The sequence below is a fragment of the Passer domesticus genome, chromosome 5 (genome assembly GCF_036417665.1).
Source record: "Passer domesticus isolate bPasDom1 chromosome 5, bPasDom1.hap1, whole genome shotgun sequence".
Taxonomy (NCBI): Eukaryota; Metazoa; Chordata; class Aves; order Passeriformes; family Passeridae; genus Passer; species Passer domesticus.
In genome coordinates, this window is record NC_087478.1 from 74559430 (window position 1) to 74581447 (window position 22018).

The 22018-nt window shown below is 50.3% G+C and overlaps 1 protein-coding gene and 3 long non-coding RNA genes across 18 annotated transcripts in view; 1 reads left to right on the plus strand and 3 right to left on the minus strand.

The window, feature by feature from the left end:
* Positions 1-619, minus strand: part of LOC135300990 (uncharacterized) — a 51811-nt gene extending 51192 nt beyond the window's left edge. For 4 of the 14 annotated variants that reach the window (XR_010362739.1, XR_010362740.1, XR_010362732.1 and 1 more), the window contains exon 1: positions 259-610. This is a non-coding gene — a long non-coding RNA (uncharacterized LOC135300990). Of the gene's footprint in view, positions 1-258 lie in introns of all 14 variants that reach the window. The other 10 variants (XR_010362742.1, XR_010362736.1, XR_010362737.1 and 7 more) reach the window with 5 other exon arrangements.
* Positions 620-5825: 5206 nt separating this feature from the next.
* LOC135300994 (uncharacterized) lies at positions 5826-11527 on the minus strand. The gene is made up of 4 exons (XR_010362749.1): positions 11405-11527; positions 10755-10836; positions 10153-10282; positions 5826-5962 (listed from the first exon to the last, which is right to left on the minus strand). It is a non-coding gene; the product is annotated as an uncharacterized LOC135300994 (long non-coding RNA).
* LOC135300992 (uncharacterized) lies at positions 5956-13775 on the plus strand. 2 transcript variants are annotated; one of them, XR_010362746.1, is made up of 3 exons: positions 5956-8491; positions 10980-11868; positions 12496-13775. It is a non-coding gene; the product is annotated as an uncharacterized LOC135300992 (long non-coding RNA). The 2 variants fall into 2 exon arrangements; XR_010362747.1 differs by having other exon boundaries at positions 10980-11048.
* Positions 13776-17922: 4147 nt separating this feature from the next.
* CDKN1B (cyclin dependent kinase inhibitor 1B) lies at positions 17923-21612 on the minus strand. The gene is made up of 3 exons (XM_064421090.1): positions 20696-21612; positions 20046-20176; positions 17923-18832 (listed from the first exon to the last, which is right to left on the minus strand). Exons 1-2 carry the CDS (start codon positions 21168-21170, stop codon positions 20055-20057), a joined length of 597 nt encoding a protein of 198 aa, XP_064277160.1. The 5' UTR covers positions 21171-21612; the 3' UTR covers positions 17923-18832; positions 20046-20054.
* Between the last annotated feature and the right edge of the window lie 406 nt (positions 21613-22018).

Below are 22018 nucleotides of genomic sequence, written 5' to 3' on the forward strand. Positions count from 1 at the left end.
TCCACGGACTCAAAAATGACCTACAGGCAACAGGAACAACCAAAGGCCAACAGGTCTTTGGCCCTGGGAGCAGGTCCCACACCACTGTGGCAGATGCCTGTCCTCCTCATCCCCCACAGGGCCACAGAGCCCCACTGAGTGCAGGCACTCACAGAACACCACACATGGAGACATCTTAAATGCCTACACAGCCCTTGACACAGGCTTCACAGTTCCACACACACTTGGAGACCCACGTTCAACATCCTTATAAATTACTTGGAATGGAGGATTGGAAGGGATCCTGAACAAGTTCACAGATGACACAGAGCTGGGAGGAGCTGTCGACCCCCTCGATGGCCGGGAGGCCCTGCAGAGAGACCCCCACAAATGGCGGGGCTGGGCGATCACCAGCCGTGGAGTTCAGCAAGGGACAGGGCCAGGTTCTGGGCCTGGGATGGGGCAGCCCTGGGTGCACGGACACACTGGGAATGAGAGGCTGGAAAGCAGTGCCAGGGAAAGGGACCTGCAGGGGCTCCTGGTCAATGGCCAGCTGGACACGAGGCTGCAGTGTCCTGGAGCCAGGAGGGACATCCCTGTCCTGGGGACATCAGGCACAGCTGGGCCAGAGAGGGATTGTCCCGCTCTGCTCTGGGGCAGCCTCACCTGGAATATTGTGTGAAGCTTTGGGTGCCACAATGTAAGAAAGACACAAAGCCATTAGAGAGTGTCCAAAGGAGGGCACGAGGATGGTGAAGGGCCTTGAGGGGAAGCCGTGTGAGGAGCAGCTGAGGGCACTTGGTCTGTTCAGCTGGAGGAGCCTGAGGGCAGCCATGGCAGTCACAGCTTCTCCTGAGGGGAACAGGAGGGGCAGGCCCTGAGCTCTGCTCTCTGGGACCAGGGACAGGACCTGGGAATGGCTGCAGCTGGGTCAGGGCAGGGTCACACTGGATATCAGGGAAAGGTTCTTCCCCCAGAGGCTGTGGGCACTGCCCAGGCTCCCCAGGGAATGGTCACGGCCCCAAGGCTGCCAGAGCTCCGGGAGCGTTTGGACAACGCTCTCAGGGATGCACAGGGTGGGACTGTCGGGGTGTCTGTGCAGGGCCAGGGCTTGGACTGGATGGTCCCTGGGGATCTCTGGATCCTTCTCAACTCAGGATATTCAGTGATTCTGTAACTTTAGGCCACACATGCCCAGTGCAGGCCTGCACCTCCTGCCCCCAGCTCCCCTGCCCAGTCTTCTACACAGTTTTTAGCTGAGTGCCAGCACTGATAGCGGATTGCAGGGATTTTGCTCTCTCAAATTTGCAGAAACAGCAAAATTTATTTTTCCCATCCTTGTTACCAGTTTCACAGGCTTTGCTGACCAACATTCCCACAGCATTTGCTCCTTCCACTCTTCTTTCAAGGAAAGTATAACATAGGGTAGATTTCTTACAGGGCTTGGCACGGACTGTTGGCCATAAGGTCTCAGTAAAGGTTTTGAAAAATAACTTCCAGTGAGTCAGAGCCACATGACTTTGCCTGGTCTTCCATCCCCACCCCAGTGTTGTCCTCCAGCCTTGTGTCATCTCCCAGTCCACAAGACATGTCTAGAGCAACCGTAATGGTGGCAGCAGCAGCAGTAATTTCCTAGCTCAGGAAGCACAAATTTATGAGCTTTTTTTCATGGTAAACAGCTGCTTCCTCACTTGTGCTGAGAGAAAGTCCTCCCAAAGCTTTTTAACTTCTGTAGCAAAACAAAATGAAAAACAGAGACAAATGTGTCATGCTGCCTTTGATTTTCTGCAGTGGCAGTGACCAATCAGGGAAATAAAACATTAAAAAAAAATTTTAAAAAAGATAAAACCCAGCATGAACTATAGTGTTTCTCCAGGCAGAGAAGAATGCTGGAGGTGTTATATGCCAGGATGACATCAGGGGAGTGATGCAACTGATCTGGAGCCAGGAATTCTGTGCAGCAGGGAGCTATGCAGCTCTAGGTATATAGAGAAGGGTGCACATTTTTACACACAAAACTCGCAATTCAGAGCACACAGACCCAAGAGGAGGAGCACAGAGAGTGAGCTGCACACTTTGCCTGTGTGTCTTACACAGGAGGAGTAGGGAACTCTGCATATCAGAGGTCACCCAAAACTTTTCCATGAGAAGAATGTGTTTCAGTTTGTATTCAACTTTGCCAGACTTCAGCTGTTTGGGCTGGATTTTTTCCATGCTTGCTGACTGCCCCAGGCTAAGTGGTTTTTGGGAAAGCTTCAGCAAAATGGTTCAGTTGCTTCTCAGCATAAGGCTAGGGGAAAAGACATATTTTGGCCCTGTTACAGACTATATGTATGGAAAGAGCTGTTTGGGGGATTCTGTGACGGCTCCACACGCTGGAAAAGGAATATGGCATTTGTGCCACCAATACCAGACCTCCTGCCACCCCTGTGTGATTCTCCCCAAATCAGCAACATAAGCTTGCCAGAAAGCTCAGTCTGTGCAGGCTCAGGGGAGAGTTTCTAGGTTTGAAAACTCCACCTGTGTGCTTTGTCCATGAGCCTGGATCATGGTGGAAAGAAGGAAGATGTCTCATTTGAATAAGGGGACGCAGGGAAGCGATGGACAAACTATGAGGGGCCTGTCTTCCCAAGCTCTGGGCTCTCCAAGAGCTTCTGGCTCACAAAAGGCAAGTTGCTGCCAACCAGTCACTCCCCAGAAGAGAGGCAATGCCCACTCACATGCTCAGCCTCTGCATTTGTCAAGCACTGCACAGCAGATCTTCCATTAAGAGTGGTTAACCATTGCCACAAAAAAAGCAAAAGGAGCAGGACTGTCCCTCTGGAGAGGAACTGGTTCCCTGAGTCTCATCTCCACTAAGAGCAAACCCTTCCAGAGCATGGACTTCCTCCAAGGGATCTCTCCAGAGAAAGGCTAGCCAAGAGAAATATGCCCCTGATGCCTCTGGCTGCCTTGGGAAAGATGTTCTGGGAAACTTGTTGAGCCTGGGTCTCAGGAAGATCCTCCACACAACACAAACACAGAGACAGTTTGCTTTGGGGAGTTTGGTTTCTCTTTCATTTTTTTTTTCCATTCAAGAACACTAACTTTATATCCCTGAAATCCTAAGCAGAAAGAGAAGGTGACAAACCAAGCCTGGAACAGTTAAAAAAACCAGCAGGAAAATGAGCTTGTTTGTCTCTCTTCCCTATGCCCATTTAAAAATGTGTTTTCATGTGACATGGTCATGTGAAATATTTCAATATCATGAAATATTGCTTGCACTATTCTGGATGTTTTTGCAAAAAAAAAAAAAAAATTAAGCTAAGCTACTGGTAAGCACTGTTATGGGACTATCCTTACAATTGACACTGAGTTTCACAGTTGAGTCCCAAATACCTTTACTTCAATAAGTAAATCAATAGGATGAAAAATTAGTGCAAAGAGCTGAGTGAGGCAAAAAAGCCCATTATCTTGCAAAGAAATACCTAATTTATACAAAAACATCATGGTAAGAGCAGGAAATATCCTGTCAATTGATATAAATCACTCATTATCTCATCCTAATCCCATTCAAAATTAGAAGAATGCTCTAATCAGAATCTGCAAGAAGAACTGAAGAGGTAAAGGATAATAAGATGGTTTTTTGAGAAGAAATCTTTTGGCAAGGAAACATGTTACAAATTGAGATGAAATTTAAAGAATTGAATAGCCTCTGGTAGGATATACATTCATTTTGGTGAAGAATTAATAAAATTGTCAGAAGTCAGGAAGCAGAAGTGGAAGTACAGCTGGTGCTCCTGTGCACTTGCTGAACAAAGAATTCATGTGAGCACCTTAAACACCAGCTTTTTTCCTTCTGAACCCTCCTTCTGGAAGGGTTTCCCCATCCAACATGACTGGAGAAATATAAGCCAAGCTCTCTACTTCAAAAATCCATTAATTGGTAAGGAAAGGGGGGAAACATGTGCTATTGATTATGTAATTGATGTGTTATGATATCCTGGTGGGCTGACATGTTCAATGGTGACCTCAGCCTTTGAAATGGTGGATTACATAGTATAAATCTCCTTCTAGGAGCAGTGGACATTTTTTAGAAAAATCTTTCTATTAATACACCACAGCTTATGACTGCTGAATGTATTCTTGGTCTAACCTTGAAAGAGGAGAAAATGGGAGGACTTCTGTAATTCTCTCACCAAAACAAGCCAAAAACCCTCAGTGGCATTTCTGCAGATGCTCCAGGCAGGCAAAATGTGGCCACTTTATCTTGACTCAAACTAAAGTAAGCATCTGGATTCCTTTCTGGGAGAAAAGATTTACACATTTGCAGCTATGAAAGATATACGAGGTAGAGAAGGCTGTTCGTTTTATAAATCTGAGACACTGTTTTTCTCTGACAAAAAAAAAAGTCTCAGATTTTCCTTTCCAGTTAACCATTTCTCTGGCTATGGCACTGCTGTGATCTACCTTTCCCTGCCCTTTGGGAACATCTGAGTAACCAAAGCCAGTGTTAATAACATCAGAATAACAAATCTCCTACAAACAGGTCCAATCCTCTACAAAATTTCAGGCTGGTTTCCTGCAGAAATGAGAATTATACAGCCTGTGGGTGGGTCCATACTACTGGGTATCTGCCCTTCCCCTTCACCCCTCCACCCCTCTTCAGCAGCCCAGGAAATTTCCATCAAATGTGCCAGCAGGGCAGTTGTATCCAAGGTTGTAGGACCCTCACACTTTGTTCAAGAGGATAGCAAAGGAAAGAAACACTAATGATGGACTCACTAAAACAGCAAAAAACCCACCTCACCCCTGATTAGACATCAAAGGCCATACACAAAGAAGGCAAGCAGGCTTATCTCCACCCATGGCAGAACAACTTACTCAGCAGGACATTTCTATTTTTATTTTTAATACAAGGAAACCTGCAGTGAATGTTCTGATGGACACTGAGACGATCAAGGGGAAAAAAAATAACCCACAGAAATGTGTGTGTGTTCCTTCAGCAACACCTGCACAGTTATCTAAGAAACAACAATCTTTTTAGTCTTCATTCCATCCTCTCCTCGACTAATTTTGTTCTTTAATTATGACTCCTGGCAACCTTCAGTACAAATGAGGATTTTCCTCCTTTAGGTAATGCATGTTCTTGGCTCTTAGGAGGAGGCTTGTCTGTCAAAACATTAGCTGTCTCTTTCATATGTTAAGTATTAATTCTATTTATCTTCGAATTATTTTCAAATACTGGAGGCATTCTTCCCTGTATTGGAATGCAACTAGTGCTTAATTTCAGGGTTTTATGTTATTCTTGCTCAGATATGAGGCCAAAAGTGAGTAATTAAGTTCTCATTTAAACCCCATTTCCTTAAATACCTATTCTCTTACCACACACAGCCTCTTTACCAGCCCCACACTCTCCCACAGGAGGCAGGAGGAGGTGGCCCATGGGGACAGCTACAGCCACAACCTCATTTCAGATGGCCTGTAACCACATTATTATTATTCCACCACTGGGTACTACCAAGACACGTGTTAATGTGTGGCAGAGCAAAGGACTTACTGGTCCCTCAGCAGGGAAAGAATTTCTTGTCTGTGATGTAAAGGAAGGAGTTAACAGCTCACCACCACCTGACACAGAGGTCCTTTTCCCCTGCTAGGCAAGGCCAGTGACAGCCTGTAGTCACACCTGGAGCCATGGCAGGTCTGTTCTTCCCTTCCAGCAGGAATAAAATCAAGGGTTGAACTGGGACTAGTACAAGGAAAACCCAGAGTCACGGGTGATTTGTGTGCCCTGTGCACTCAGGGCTGGAATTAGCGCTGGTATTTTGGCAGTGTGGGACCATGCTGACCTTGTGCTGGCCCTCCAACAGCTGCTGGCATTATTCTTCTCTTCTACTGAGGGCTTCTCCATGTGAGCCAAAGAAAGGGAGCTCCAGCATCTCTTGAGTCAAGATAAAGGCATCACTCCTTCCTAAACTGGATGAAACCACCACTTGGTTTAGTTCTGCCAAAGGAAGAGACAGAGGGAATGTGGTCATGACCAGCCTTCTCAAACTCCCACGGAGACCACAGAAGATGCAATTTCAATGCTTTTAGCTACCCAGGACCCCAAATCCTAAAAATGCATTTAAGGCACTGCAAGATGTGGGTAAAACTTATGCAAGAGGCACAAAAATAGAGCCCTGTATCCACAGCAACACAAGCACACAAGAACTCCAGCACGTCCCTTTTTCGAGGCCACAGCAAAGCTCTCCCCACAGCTAAGGATAGATGCCCAAAGGGAAAAAAGCATTTCAGAAACACTTTCCTACCCCCTTTGGAGGGGAAGGCCTCCACACCTCCTGCCTTGTGCCACCTTCCCGTTTTCCCAAGGGGCCGTCTGCCCTGCCAGGAGCGCAGCACCACGGCGATGAATCCGTGTTTTCCACTGCAAGGAGGAACATGACTCACAGTCCCCACCAGGACCCAGTGACTTGTGGTATCCAAAGCAAACACAGCCAGTGAGACTTTTCAACAAACAGTCAACAATCTCCTGCTAGCTGTCCACCCCAAGACATGCCACAGCTTAAGGTTTTTCCCTCACTTTGTCCCTTGCCGTTGCCTTTCCTCATTCTTTCTCAAAGAGGACAGTTAAAAGCCTGAGCCTCACTTTCCCACCCAAGCTAAGCCTAGAAGAGTCTGTGGAGATCTGAACATCTTCCTCAGCTTCCATCACACATCACACGTCCCAGTGCCTGTTGGATGATGCTGCTAGGAATATCCAGAAAGAAACTAAATTCTCACCTCCTTCAGTAAACTGCATTGATTTTAGTGATTTTAGTGATTTTAGTAACCCCATCTCCCCTGTAGAGCTGGGGAGGGGAACAGCTTTGCCCAAGTCCCACAGTGAGCAACACAGGAGCTCCTTGCTGTGTCAAAGAGGAGACTTAGGGACTCAGCTCCAGCATCAGGAAGCCAGCCACAAGCCCACAGGCACCAGCTTCATCACACAGCCTGACAGTCTCCGTTGTCACTTGTCCTGAGTAACTCAGGAGTTTGGGAGGAGGAGGAGGAGAGCAGGCAGTGACAATCCTCTGGGCTGCAACACTGGGGGGGGCAGACAGGTGAGTTCAGCATCCTCAGGCATCATCGGGAAGGGCACTGACACACATCCTTCACTGACACTAGAGGACTTCAAGCCTTTCCCTCATCCCCACATGGCCACCACACACAGATTGTGGACAGCTGGTATCAGCAAAGAACAATCTGCAATGAGTTTTTAACCTTTGCTGACATGATCTTCAAGAGCAGCAACTTGTTTTGCAGTACCTGTAAAGGAGGTAGAGAGTGGGTCTGAAACTACTTCATTCCAGCCATCAAACAGCAATCACACATTAATGACTTTCAGTTTATTCCCTGTGGTACCTGGTTCAGATTTGTGAAACCAGGAATGCTTGCTAATATGTTTTCAGATTAAATGAACCTTTCCTTTTCTTAATGTATGTGCCTAAAAATAACAGGAGTTGCACAGTCATGTCAAGAGATTAAATTACCCTAAAGTCTGGAGAGGGATTACAGCTGTCTGAAAACAATAGGTGCATACTTTATTCAGCAATGGTGTGCTTAGTCAAGACAAATTTGAGTGGTCATGAAGACTGCTTTGTTTCTCTATTAGTGCTTGTGAAAAGCTGCATAAAAACACAGTGCTGTGAATGGCCTGACATCCATGAACAAATCTTGTTTCAGCAATCACCCTGCACAAAGCAAACCCGAAAATCAATAAAGCCACACAGCAGGTTCCAGGTTTCACTTCCCAAAGGGCTGTCCTGCACAGCAAAGTGTGTGATGTACAGTCATGCACACCCATACCCACATCTGCCTGACAGTTTATGTCACAGAGCCATTATCCTACCAAACTAAGTCACAGAGTGACATTTTCCCTTACTGAATTCTTTGTCTTTGCACTCCTGGTAATATTTGCATAGTTTGAATCAGGTGCCAGCATCTCCCAGGAGTGACAGAGGGATACAGAGGATCCTCAGGAGGATCTCATGGGAGCAAGCCAGCCATGCTCAGTACTCCTGACCTTCACACCTTAGCAGCATCACATGTAAAGCAGGTACTGAGGAATTTCAGGCACCTTTAGATAGGAGTGATAGACAACAAAGAGTTTTAAGGACAGACATTTGGGTTTTAAGCACCTAACATGAAAAGTCAGGCTCTGGCTCCAGTCCCTAATACATTAACCTGCCACTCAGGGTGGGGCACATACCAGATGCTCAGGAGAAACAGGAAATAACTCTGAATATCAGCACAAACCACCAGCCAGACTAGGTTTGGATTCAGGGGTCAGAGGCAGGTTGGAGAAGTGTAGAGACAACAAGGACATATTGCCGAGAATAAAAAGACAACTGGATATGGAAAAAAAGGTGGCAGAAGGATAAGACAAAGACATTTGAGTGTTTGCAGGACTCTTGCTTCTCTGGAATGACAGCCCTGCCCAGTAAGGCCTCTTACCTATGCAACACAGCACTCCATCCTGCTCTGTAGGCAGGTAAGTCTGAACTTCAAACTCTGCATTTACCTGAGCTCCAGTTCAGCTTAGAAATGCAAAAAGCAAAAAGATTGAGGGGTCAGAGCCAGGCAGGACAGCGACCTCCCTCCTTGCCAAGGACTTCAGGCCAGGAGGAGGCTTACATACAGCAGCTCTGTTGTGCCCCTGCTTCATCACCATTTGTGCATTCTGAGTGAGAAGGGGCTGCTGGAGCAGCTGAACCTCAATCTTGCAAGTGTTCTGCCAGCAGAGTCCCCTCTGGGAAGGGAATTTGCTGCTGCCCATCTCCAGCCAAAATCTCACCCTCTCTGCCCATACTCATTTGCTCAGAAAATTTCACTTCAAAGGCAACAGCTGCTCTTCAAAGGGGCAACAAACTGTAGGGAAATGGAGAATCAGTGGTCTCCCCAGCCTTGGCCACAGTTCCTGCAAATCCTTGGAGGGGCTTTGGCCCAGACTGCAGAGTAATTGCAGAGCAAAGAGGGGAGAGATAGAGGGGATAGGTTGTTTGCAAATTTTCTTGAAGAAAGAAAACCTTTACCCTGTCTTTGGACAAGCCCATTTGTCATTTTTAATCTCTTTCAGGGCAGATTAAAGATGCAGTGTATCTACCTCTACTGAGATCCCACAAAATACACCAATGGCCATCTGTTAATTCTGAGTATTCCTGTAAAATTACAGACATCCAGCTTCTGGTGGGGTATTAATGAAAAAGTGGAAAATGGTTATTTTCCTCTCATCTGACCAAAGAAATGCTGTAATTGTTTGCGGCTGGTGCAAAAAGCGGGAAAAAAAAAAAAGTTCAGATTCTTCAGCATAATCCTGGTGTCCTCAGTTTCTTTTGGTCTTTTGAGGTTGCCACCCTGGGGTACCATCAGATATTAGTGACAGGTCATACATGACAATAAATTATCTATCTGTAGACAAAGGGAGACTCTGGCCGCCTGAAAGAACTCCATCGTCCTGTGTGCTGTTTTATGTGTCATACATGAGAAACCTTTACACTTATATTGGGCTTCAAAACCAATGCAAACAAAGAAAAAACCAAAAAAAGTATTTATATGTCATGGTTTCTTACACCTTTTCTCCCCTGTTTCTGTTCACTGACACCCCCCTCCCAAAAAAAAACCACTTGCATTTGATCAAAGACTTCAAATTCAGATGGTCCCCTAAACTCCCTCCCTGTGCTCTCCTAACCCATTTCTTACAGAGTACCTAAAACAGTAGCTACTTTCCCATATGGTTACTCAAGTCCCATGTTCTGCAAGTAAATGCCCTAATAAAAGTCCCATCACCACAGAGGTTCACAGGCTCAGTTCAAAGTACTGATCATCAGAGAGCCAAGAGGAATGCACCCTTCTTTTGTTTACAGAGCTTTTCCAAGGGGCACAACAGCATCCTCAGCACTGAGATTTGTAACAGGAATGGTCTAACAATGACCATGGGATTCCTGAATCAGTTTCCCATCTCATCAGACAAAACACTAATTTGTGTATCAGTTTTAGCCTCCATAATTTCTCCACAGTTACAAAACACTGTTTCACCAAACAATATTTTTAGTCTTTTTTAAAAGGCACACAGAATCCAGATAAATAGTTCAGTGCTCTGAACTCTTCAGCCGGTGAAGAGACAAAACTGAAGAGCAAGGACAAAGCTCTTACTCAAAGCAGGTACTCACAACAAGCCCTTCATTCAGGGCTTCTTGCAAAACCATCCTGTGATCCCTTCTGAAAGGCAGGGGTTTTAAATTCAGATTTTTCATAGATAGGAGATGTTCAAGCCACCAAGCACCTGGAACATAAAGACAGAAGACACAAGCTTGATGCAACTCTTCTATTCCATTGCCATCAGAAACAGAGGGCAGGTTTCCATAAGAAGCAACAGTGATTCCTTAAATCCCAGTAGACCACCAGCCAGCAAAGCCCCCTGTAAAACCCTTGCTAACCACTGAGTATGAATGAGGTCAATGCAAACTGCTTCAATGCTCTTCAGGGGAAGAACCAGAGACTGTCATTCCTTTTTGTGCTGAACACGATAGCTAAATAAAATACCATCAGGGTCATTGTTTTCAGACAAGAACCACACTTTAAGGTGAGGGTGACAGGTAGGACATGAGGTGGTGGCATCAAGAGCCCATGGGGCACTACAAATGCAGATTAGATAGAGCAGTAAATGACATTGGGAGGGAGTGATGCAGTTAAGATGCAGAAATTAGAGGTATGCTTTTAATCAGATTCTAAATGAGTATAGCAGAAGACTTTACCTGCTACAGTGAGGTTAGCTGGTCTTGGAGACTTTCAAATCCTGAACTGATCAGGTCTGTCAAGATTTTCTTTTCAAAAGATCTGGACAGAGAGAGGAAGGATAAAAGGAAAGGAAAAAAAATAAAAACAAACTAGGATCAGTACTTAGCATCTGGGGCAGAAAAATGACAGTGAACATTTCACTTTTCTTCTTTTTTCTTTTCCTTTTTTCTTCACAAGGACAGCAGGACCCAAGCAAGCCAAGAATACAGCACCCAGAACACAGAACACTCTCCAGAGAAAAGAGAAACTTGGTAAGAAGACATAATTAATGTCTGCAAATACGTGGTGCTCTCACCACTCAATGACTGGAAAAGGGGTACAGGTGAGAGAGGTGAAAAGGTATAACAGGTGTCTGCAGAACAACTTTTTCTTTTGAAACCAAGCAAGTGCTTTTGCTACAGAGATCTGTTGGGAAAGGCACAGTGACAGTACCTACTGCACCAGCCTGCAGCTCCAGAAACCACTGCTGCATATTCCTCTATCTTTGTATCCAGGCCACTTTCCCACAAAAAATGAACAACTGTGACCCAGCAGATCCCTGTGGAACAGCTCTGTGATTGAGATCCCCAGGCAAACTATGCAGAAACTTCAGGCCATCAACACCAACCTGTACTTCCCCAGCTAAGCAGCTCTCAGGTCATTTGTGGAGCAGATTTTGATGATCAGAGACATGAGGAGAAAGCTGGATGGCAAAGCCCTGGGCTGCAGCACCCAAGATTGCCCAGCACTTCCAGCAAGCCTCATAACCATAAGATGGGCAGCAGTTATCCCACACAAGGCTTTAGTTTTTGCTTTAGTGCAAGGAACAAGCAAGACACACCAGCTCCCAGGCTGTGATTTCATGGTAGTGCAGCCAGCTTGCTCCCTCCCACCCACTGTGCCAGCCAAGCTTTTGGTGCCAGCTGCATGAGGAGCAAGACCAGAAATGGATCCAGCTGGGGAGAAAGAAATATCAACACACAAACCAACAACACATAAGGGAAGGAGGGAAATCTCTGCAAGATCCATTCTCTACTATGGTTCCTGAACTAACTTCACCAGCAGTGCCAGGGGCAGGAATGAGCGGGCTTGGTAAGGAAGGAAGGGGATGCCTAAGCCAGCATTTCAGCAGTACTCGTTATCACTGGATCCCAGAATGGGTCAGTTGGAAGGGACCACAGTGGTGTCAGCTGGTCCCACCTCCCTGCTCCATCCCAGAGCACAGAACTGTGTCCAGAGGGGTCTGGAACATCTCCAGTGAGGAGACTCCACACCCTCTCTGGACAATCTGTTCAGTGTCTGGGCACTGCCCAGGGCAGAAGTTCTGCCTCATGTCCAGGTGGAACCTGCTGGGCTCAGTCCCTGCCCGTGGCTCTGGTGCCATTGCTGGGCCCTGGAGCAGAGCCTGGGCCCTGCTCTGAGCCTCCCTGCACACAGGGACACCCAGGGCTGAGGGCCCCTCTCAGCTGGGGCTCCTCTCCAGGCTGCACAGCCCCAGCTCCCTCAGCCTCTCCTCATAAGAGAGATGCTGCAGTCCCTTTGTCCAAGTATTGCCTCTGTGGCTTTCAGCCAGACTGGCAGCCCAGGACTTACAGGCCTCACACAACTGGCTCACCCAGCTCCACCTGTTTGCAAACACCAAGCCCTGTTTTACATTAATTATGCTTAGATAACAATAGCTTTGCTAGAAAAACACACTATATATTAACTCTTCCCCAGCCCAGGAAGAGAAGCACCCAGCTTCTGATCGTCAACCCCAGGTATTGCCCAGGTAGGAGTCAACACCAATCCAGCTGACAGCAGAAGCAAGATGCCAGAGACCCACAAGAGATGGTTTCTGAAGCCATCCTCATTGCAGTGCTACAGAACCAGCTTGGAGAAAGAACATCAAGAGAATAAAAGGCAACTGAAATCAATTAAAACACCCTGCTGACTTGTCCTCCCGCACCAGTAACACTCTAATTCTTTGCTCTGCATCAGTGCCCAGGATTCATCTCCTCCTAAAGGAAATAAGCTACACCAAGGGCTGTCACAAATTCACATGCTAGCAATTGCAGCTGAGGGACTCAGCTGCAGGGAGGGACATGCTGGATCTTTTAATGAGAAAACATGAAGTGTTGCTTCTTAGCTGCCCTTGGCAGATGGCTGTGACACAAGAGATTTCCCAAATAGGTGAAGAGAAGGTGAAAGCTCGGCTGTGGTCAGTTGAGTGGCTCTGTGAGCTGAGCCAGTAGAGGTCTCTCTTCCACTAATAAAAATAAATAAATATCTATATTCATCTGTGTATGCATGTGTCCTCACTTGGGATCCCTCAGTCTCGACCTAGAATAAAACATATACGTCCAGAAGCCAGCAGCTCAGATGGGAACAACCATTTGTTCCAGAAAAAAAAAAAGTTAAAAAAAATGGAAGTTGGTGTGGTGTACCAGGTTACCAAGCTCATGGTATCAACTCCAGGCTTCACACCTGGCAGAAAAAATTTACAGTGTGGTCAGTCCCAGACCTCAAGCTTTTCTCCCCAAAGCAAGTGAGGACCAGAAATGTACTTGCTAGGACATAGACATCTCTTCCAGCCTGCCCAGGTAGCAGGGGATAGGAGCCCTTTCTGCACTGGTAGGTGCCTGGTTTCACTCTACGTAGAGCCAGTCATGACAGAAAGGCTTTATCAGGCAACAGTTGGATTTTTGGCCCCCATGTAAAGAACTGCTGGATCTTTGTGGGGGAAGAGTCTGGAGCACACAAAATGGGGCGTCTGCCCACGACTGGAATCCTTGTTTGAAGACTCAGATGTGAGGCCAAGGATAAAACTGGAATGAAACTAATGTTCCTGCCTTGCTGTCTCCTCCAAACAGCTGCAGGCGCAGTAGGACGGCCAGGTATAAAAGCCTGAGCTGGCACAGCCTGTCTTTGCGGATGGGGAACGCTGAACCACAAGGTGTGCTGCTCCCTGCTTCCACCCAGAGCCGGCCGGCAGGTGCCAAAGCTGCCGGGAGGAGCGGGGCAGCCCCTGCCAGCACAGCACAGAAAAATACAGCACAGCACAGAAAAACAGCACAGCACAGAAAAAGAGCACAGCACAGAACAGAACAGCACAGCACAGAACATATAAACACAGCACAGAAAAACACAGCACAGCACAGAACAGCACAGAAAAACACAGCACAGCACAGAACAGCCTGCCACAAGCACCCATCCAGGTCAGCCTGGTCCAGCCGGGCCACGACTGGTGTCCTCCACTGCAGTGACATCCCGCAATGTGTCATCTGCAGTAGCAGCCCTGCCCTTCTCCAAAATCCAGAGCCAGGGAACTGTCCCCCGAGACCTGAGAGCGGATCCCCACAGCATTCTACAACCCTCAACAGCAAACAAACTGCCCATGGCTCGTGGAGGACCTGGATCAGCGGGTTAATTAAAACGGGGAAGGTACACACAGCCAGGCACGGTTGGGAAATGGGGGGAATTCCAGAGGGGTTACAAAGCGGCGGTGGCTTTGTTTTCTCCAGGGAGAAGCAGGGAGTCTGCCGCTCCTTTGTTTTTAGGCAGTTGCACTTGGTATACTATCATTACATATTAACGTGTTATTTTTATATTTTTATTGTCCTTATTAATTTTATATTACAGGAAAATATACATTTGCTTGCTCTTTAAGTGAAGTGAATTGGTAATTATTTTTATTAGAAAGCAAAAAAATGGAGAAGAAAAACACATTCTCCTCTATTTTTTGGCCTAATTTTCAGTCTTGCAATGACTGATGTGGGCAAGACAGAAAACAGGCAGGGAGAGGAAAGGCACACAAGCTGCCTGGATGGAGGAGGTGGCTGAGCCTGGACGAAGCACAGCAAACCACAAGTGCAGATACAACCCACCCAGCAGGAAAAAAAAATGCCTTTTTTCAGCTTTATAAGTAAAGAAAACATCAAAGGTGGGATAAAAAAATCAGTATTAAAAAAGTACAGAAAGTCTCCAAGGTTTTACCAGTAAAATGAAAGCAGAAGACATCTAATTTGGGGAAACATCAAAACAATTCATACAATATAATCTAATTATTTTACTGCAGATCACGCATTTTAAAGCCACTATACTGTAGCCTTCTTATTTTGGTATTTTAAAAATAATAATAAATGAGGATGATATATTACTTTTCAAAAAAAAATTCAAATAAAAAGACAAAATGCTGTAGAATGTCGAAACAAAAACATGTTGACATTTCCTGAAGTGCAATGTTTTCTTTTGAAAATGAAATTCGGGGTTTTTTTTTCAGCTGAAGATACTGAGTACAGTTGGGTAGGGATCTCGGAAAACATCGTGTTCCAGCTAATTTCCCCATCCGAGGAAGAGGAGGCTGGCTCCGCAGCTGAAAAGCAGCGGGTGTTAATATTGACTTTAAGGACACTTTGTTAGTACTTTTTCTTCCCGCCAAACGCCTCCAGTGAAAAACGGCCAGATCCACGTCCAAAATCCTCCCGCTAAGGACGGGGTCAGACCTCTCTCCTCTGGCACGGGAGCACGCGGCCGTGCGGAAGGCCGCGCCAAACGCTCCGTGCAGCACGGCAGCGCCGAGCGGGGCCGGCGCGCTGCCCGGCCGGCACAGCGGGAGCGCGGCGGGACGCGGGGGCCGGCGGCGCGCCCGCCAGCCCCGGGGCCGCGCTGCGGGGCCGCGCAGGTACGTGCGTGTGCACACGCGGGGGGGCGCGCGTCCTCGCGTACGTGTGGCCGCGGAGCCGGCGAGGGAGAGAGGGAGGGAGGGAGGAAGGGGAAAAGCGAGAGGGGGAGGCGGGCGCTGCGTGCGCAGCCCGCGGGGCGGCGGCGCGGTTGCATCAGACGGGGCGGGCCGCGCTCCGCCCTGCCCTTCCCCCGCCGCCAGCCGCGCCAAAGCAGCGAGGCAAGGTTGCCTCCAGCCGCCCGAGGAGGAAACGCTGCGGCGGACAGGAGCAGGGGAGAGGGGGAAATAAAATTTAAAAGGGTGTGCCCCCCGCCGCGCGGGCCCGGCCCCGTCTCCCGCTCCTCGCGGGGCCGCGGCCGTGCGAGCGCCACAAGCGGCCCCCGAGGGAGGGGGCACGGGGCGGGCCCCAGCCGCGGCCGCCCTGCCCCCCTCGCTCCGGGCGGGGCGGCGGGGGATGTTCCCCCCTCTGTCTCCGGCCCCGCGCATCCCCCGGGGGTCACCGGGGGAGGAGGAGGAGGAGGCGGGGGCGGGCGCGGCGCTCCCCCGGCGCTGTTGCGATAGCGGCGGGCGCCGGGCTGAGAAGCGGCATCGATCGGTGGCGGCAACAAGGACAGCACCGACGAAAAAAGAAAAAAAAAAAATTCAAAATAATAGCGGGGGGGGCGGCGGTCAGAGGGCACACCCCAACCCTACGTGACGGAGGAGCGGGACGGACCCGGCCCGGGGGCCGCAGCCCCGCCCTGCCCCCGTCCCCCGCCCGGGGGGGTTTGGCTTGCGCCGGCCGCGGGGATAGGCCGGCTCGGGGAGGCGCCGCTATTTATTTTCCACCGAGATCACTTTGTTCGTGCTGGGGCGAAAAAAAAAAAAAAAAAAAAAAGAGAAAAACATCACGGGTTTTGGGTTTTGTTTTTTGGTTGGTTTTTGGGTTCTGTTTTTTTCCCCCCCCCCCCTAAATCTTCGCGAGTGTTTTCCACGTTCAGCGGGCTGGGTTGCGCAGCCCCGCCGGGGCGGCTGCAGTGGCTGTGCGCGGGGCAGGAGGGCGGGCACGGCGTGTGCAGCGATCCCCGCAGCCGCCGGAGCGGGGCACGGGGCACGGGGCACGGGGCACGGGCAGCGCCGGCCGTGCCCGCTCCGGCCCCGACCTCCGCCCGGCCCTGCCCCAGTCGGGCCGGGGTCTCGCCCCCTCTCGCCGGCGTTCTCGGGGAGGTTTCGGAGCGAGGGCGAGCCCGGGCGCGGCCGGGATAAACAACAGGATCGCGTTGCACCGGGGAGGGGGCTGGACCCTGGCGAGCCTCGCAGGGCGCTGTGCTCCCCCTCCGCCCCCGTTCTGTGTTCCTCTGCGTGTTTATTTATTCCTCGCAAGCCCTGGGGCTGAGGGCGCTGCTCCCCCGCATCCCCGGGCGGCGGGGGCCGCTCGCACCGTGGCGGGCAGGGCCGGGCAGCCCCCGCACGGCGGGCATCCCCTGCTGCACCGTGCGGTGCCAGCCCCGCCGGGTCCGGCGGCATCGGCCGGGCCCGGGGCGTGCGAGGCGCCATCTTTGATAGCCACGAGCGGGGAAGGCGCCCCGGGGCTCCGGGCCCGGCACCGAGCGACGGGCTCGGCACTGCCGGGGATGCGCCGGCTCTGCGCTGGCCGCCCGGGAGGTGCTCTTAAGGTGAAGCCTTAGGAGTCAGAGTGCAAGAAATACCTCGAAATATATCTTCTCTCTCAAAAAAAAAAAAAAACAACCCCACCCCAAAAACATTTTGACACAGGAAATTCCGTTCTTTTACACCAAGAGGGCACATCATTCCCAATTACCATAGAGGAGACTCAGAAGCATTTGTGTTGGAAAAGCCCTCTTCTGAATCCAGCTGCTAAGCCAGCACTAAACGCTGTCCCCAAGTGCCACATCCACACGTCTTTGAAATCCCTCCCGGGATGGTCACTGCCCGGGACAGCTCGTTCCAGTGCCTGAGCAGCCTTCCATGAAGAAATGGCATCGCTGCACTAAGGCTGCTGCATCCTTCACTTTCATCTCCACCAGAGACCCGTGAAGAGATGGATACTCAAAGGAAAACTGTTATTTCTTGCAGTCTTATTTCCTCCTGTGCCAGGCTGAGGGATGTTGAAACACACACTAATGAAGACCATATTTCTTATATATGGCAGTTTTCTTTATTGATTGCTTGATGTGAAACAATATCAATCTGGATTTTTTTTTCCCCACACATTACAAAAAAATTTTAATTGGCTCAGTCTGCAATCTTTTAAGCACAGCCATATTAATTATGAGAAAAAAAAAAGAAAAAAAAAGGAAAAAAAAAAACAAACTGAAAAAACCCTCTAAAAAGTCTACCAAATAGAGCATTTACAAATGCACAAAAAACATGCCACTTTGGCTTTATGGGGAAAAATATTGTCTTCTAGATTAAAAAAAAATCTTTTAACATAAATAAGTTAGTATAATTTCTCAGTGTCTTTACAGAGTTATGTACACAGGTACACTTCAAACTTTTTTTTTTTTATTTTTACATACAGGTACACAGGCAACGTAGAAATACTGTTTAAAGATGTAGTATCCCTTTTCCTCTCACAGACAAACACTTCGGGAAGTGGGTCAGATCAGAAAACAACAATATTCCAGATTCAGAGCAAAAGCCTTCCAGATTAGGTTTAAAAATAATAATAATCAGGAAATGTAATCACGTGGGATGATTTTACACAACTTTTTACAGGCTATCAGTTTTGGTATATGGATTTGGGGGGGTGGGAAGGTGGGGAACTTCTGCTACTACATAACGGAATCATCACAGCTCCCACCTCTGCAGTTCAATGCTGTAGGAAGAAATTTCACAATAATCTGCTCTGAGCAGTTACCATGATGATACATTAAAAAAAATTCTTAAAAAATTAAAAAATAAAAAAAAAGAAGAAACACTGTGGACCCACTTAAAGGGACAATACATCTTTAAGTAATAAAAAACCTACACTGCTTCTCTTCATAGATTTCTTGGCTTGCTAGATTGTGAAAGCAAGTTCCAATCAGTCACCCTCTTCCAGTCCCTCCCCCCTCCCAACAAGTTTTATGTGCTACATAAGGTAAAAACTATATACACAGGTAGTACAATGAAGCAAATAAGGAAACACCTAATTGCACAATGCTACATCCAATGCTTTTAGAGGCAGGTCTTTTAAGAGTGCCTAAAATTTAGTGTTATTGTTTTTGTTGCTGTTGTTTTGTTGCTGGTTTTTGTTTTGTTTTTGTTTTTTTTTCAGTGCTTGTACAGGACCTCCATCTCCCGGAGATCGGCGATATGTATTTTTTTTCCTTTCCCACTACAACTTTACATCTTCCTCTCTTCATCGCCGCCCGCCGCACCCGACGAACGAGGACGCGCACATCCTCTGCTCTGCAAGGGAAAAAAAAAAAAGAAAAAAGAAAAAAAGAAGACGGGGGGGGAAAGCGATTAGAAAACATCGACAAGAAACGCGATCCGCGGCGCAACCGGTTCAAACCGACACCGCATCCCCGGGGCGGGCGGGTCCAGCCCGGGCGGGGCCCCCGCCGCCCCCCCTCCATCCATCCATCCATCCATCCATCCATCCATCCATCCATCCATCCATCCATCCATCGGCGGGGAACGCGGGGGGACCCCTCCCGTGCCCCCACCCCCAAAAGCGGGCGGGAGTAGCGGCATTCGCATGGCCGCGCTCGGCCACGGCTCACCCCAGCGGGACTAATTTGTTGCAACTTCTGCTTTACAGCTTAATCTCTCTCTCTCTCTCTCTCTCCCGGCACAATCGCAAATCGTTTTTGTTGTAAAGCTCGCTCCTAACCTCGGCTCCCAAACCGCCGGCGCAATTTTTACCAACTCTCTCTCCCCGCCCCAGCCCTCGCCTTAAAACAAAACAACAAAAACGGGGTAGGGGAGAAGGGAAAAAAAAAAGCAAAAAAGGAATGGGAAAAAAAAAAAGCTTCACAACCCAGCCTACCATTAACCCGCTCCCTTCCCCCTGCCAGCCTCTAAAACCAAACCAAAACAACACAAAAAAAAAAAAAGGGGGGGGTGGGGAACAACCCCAAACCAAACAAAAACAAAACAACCTCGCATTGCTCGGATTTTGAGAAAGTGACCGGATTCCCCTCAAACCCAACTTCTTATTTCTCCCGCAGTGCGAGGTGGCCGCAAGGCTGACACTGGAGGTGAAAGCGCCCCGGGGGCGGGGGACAGGGGAAGCCCCCCGAAATCCGCCGGCATCTGACATGATGCACCAGCCGCGCTTGCAGCTCCGTCCCTGCACCCGCACGGTCCTTGGGAATGCCGTCCCCGGTGCCCATCCCGCGGGAAGGCAGGGTCAGTCCCACCGCAGCCCCCTGACGCTGCCGAGCCCAGGCTGGGCTTCGCTCCTTGTTTTGTTCTTTTCAAGCCCTGCGCCTCCCACTCCCCACCCTCCAACACACACCCATTGCCGAGCGCTCGGGGAAAGCTACCCTTCCTCGGAGAAAACACCCCTCGGCGAGCCCACAGGGGCACTCAGCCCCCTCCCCACCCCCTCAGAGACGCGGGTCACCCCTTCTTTCCCTTCCTCGCATCCTAATGCCAGACCCTACAGGGAACTGACCTAAACGCTTTACGTTTGATGTCTTCCCGGGCTTGATTTCTTGGGTGTTTGCTCCACTGAACTGGCACTGGGGGAGTCTTCTGAAACCTCTTCTTCTGTTGTGTTGGCTCTTTTATTTTGAGGAGAGGAATCTACGAGGGGAAAATTAAAAACAAGGGGGGGCGGGGGGGGGAGGAAAAATATTAAAATATTTTCCTTCCAGATGTTTGCTCGGCATCCAGGGGGGATAGACGGAACCGAGGGGGAATATTCCCAGATCCCCATGTCAGGTATTGGCTGCGAGCAGGGGGTGGGGAAGTGGGTTTCTCCCCTAGATAGGAGACCCAAGTTCCCACTTTTCGGCCAAAATCCGTATTAGTTTTTTGCTGAGCGCTGTGAACCTCCTCCCACCTGGGCAGGAGCCCGGGTCCCCGCAGCAGGGCGGCGAGGGGTCGGGGGATCTGACCCGCATCCAAGGGCTCTTCCTTGCAAATCCGGCTCCCACTCCAGGCGGGACCCCGGGACTGCAAACACTGCCAGGGCTTTTTCAGGGGGACAGGGGCTCGGGGGGGTGGCACACCGAGCCGGTGCCACGCGTGGCAGGGGCGGAGGGGCCGGAGCGCCGGCGCTGACACGAGTGGGACGCGGGGCAGAGCCGTGGGGTACCTTACCATCGGCCGCGGGTCTTTTCCTCTGGGCAGTGCACTGCTCTGCTAAGTCCGTCTGATTTTCTGAAACATCAGTCTTTTGAGCTACACAGTGAGTGTCCTCTGAGATTCCCTGAGAACCGACAAAAACCACGGTTTGGCAATTCCCGTTTACATCCAAGCTCTGGCGGCCGGCGGACTTGCAGACGGCTTTCCGTAGCCGGGGGGGTCTGAAGTAGAAGTCGGGCGAGCTCCCCTTCTCCACGGCTTGCCACTCGTACCTGCCTTCCAGCGGCCTGTGATTCTGGAAATCGAAATTCCACTTCCTCTGGTACGCCTCCTCCATCTCCTGCAGGTGTTTCTTGAACTCCCTGTTGAGCTCTTCGTGGTTCACCGGCCCGAAGAGGTTCCGGCACGCTGACGGCTTCGGGTACTCCGACTGCCTGGCCTCCATGCGCTCCAGGGTAGGGCTCCCATTAGAAATGCGCACGTTTGACATCTCCCCGCACGCTGTGCCTCCGGCCGGCGGTTCTTGTGCTCGCTGCTCTCTCTCTCCGCGGCCTCCGCCGCCCTTTTATTTCCCGGCGCCCGGCGGCTCCGCTCCGCGCCTCCGCTCCGCGCTGCCCCGCGCTGCGGCCCCGCCTCGGCTCCGCTCGCCCTCGGCCCGCGGAGAAGGGGCGAGGAGGCGCCCTTGCATAAGCGCCGGCCCGGGGATGAGCCCCGAGAGCCGCCGCTGCCGCCGCCGGGGAGCCCCGGGCGGGTGAGGAGCGGAGCGCGGCGCTGCCCCCGCGGTGCCGGTCCGCCGCCGGTGGCGATGGCGCTGGTGCCGACGGTGCCCCTGCCGCTCGCACCGCCGCCGCGTAGTAAAAGCGAGACGGAAAAAAACAAGAGGCGAGCCCTTTTCTCGGTTGCCCAATATGGCGATTGAAGGGAGGCTGACGAAGAAGAAAATGATTGACAGCACGGGTCTATTTAAACAGCCCGGCCGCGCCATTGGTTACGGCGGCGGGCGCCGCCCCGTCCGCCCGGCCCTGCCCCGCAGCCGCCGCCGCTCTAAAGGTGGGACGGCACGGGCTGGGAGCCCGGGGGAAAACGGCAGGGGTGGGACGGTATCGCCGAGCCTCTTCTCGTCATCCCTCGGGGGGATTTGTGCCACCCCACAAAAACACGCGCCCCGTCCGCTGCTGGCCCGAGCGCCTGCGGGATGGAGACGGCTGGTTTTGAGTCGGGGCTGTGACAGGAGCGTCCCACCGCTCTGGTTTGCCCGGGTTGGGCTCTGGCCACACGTCCCCGACGAGGCTGAGCACCTCCGGGTACGCCGCGGGGACCAGCACCTGACCCGCAGCG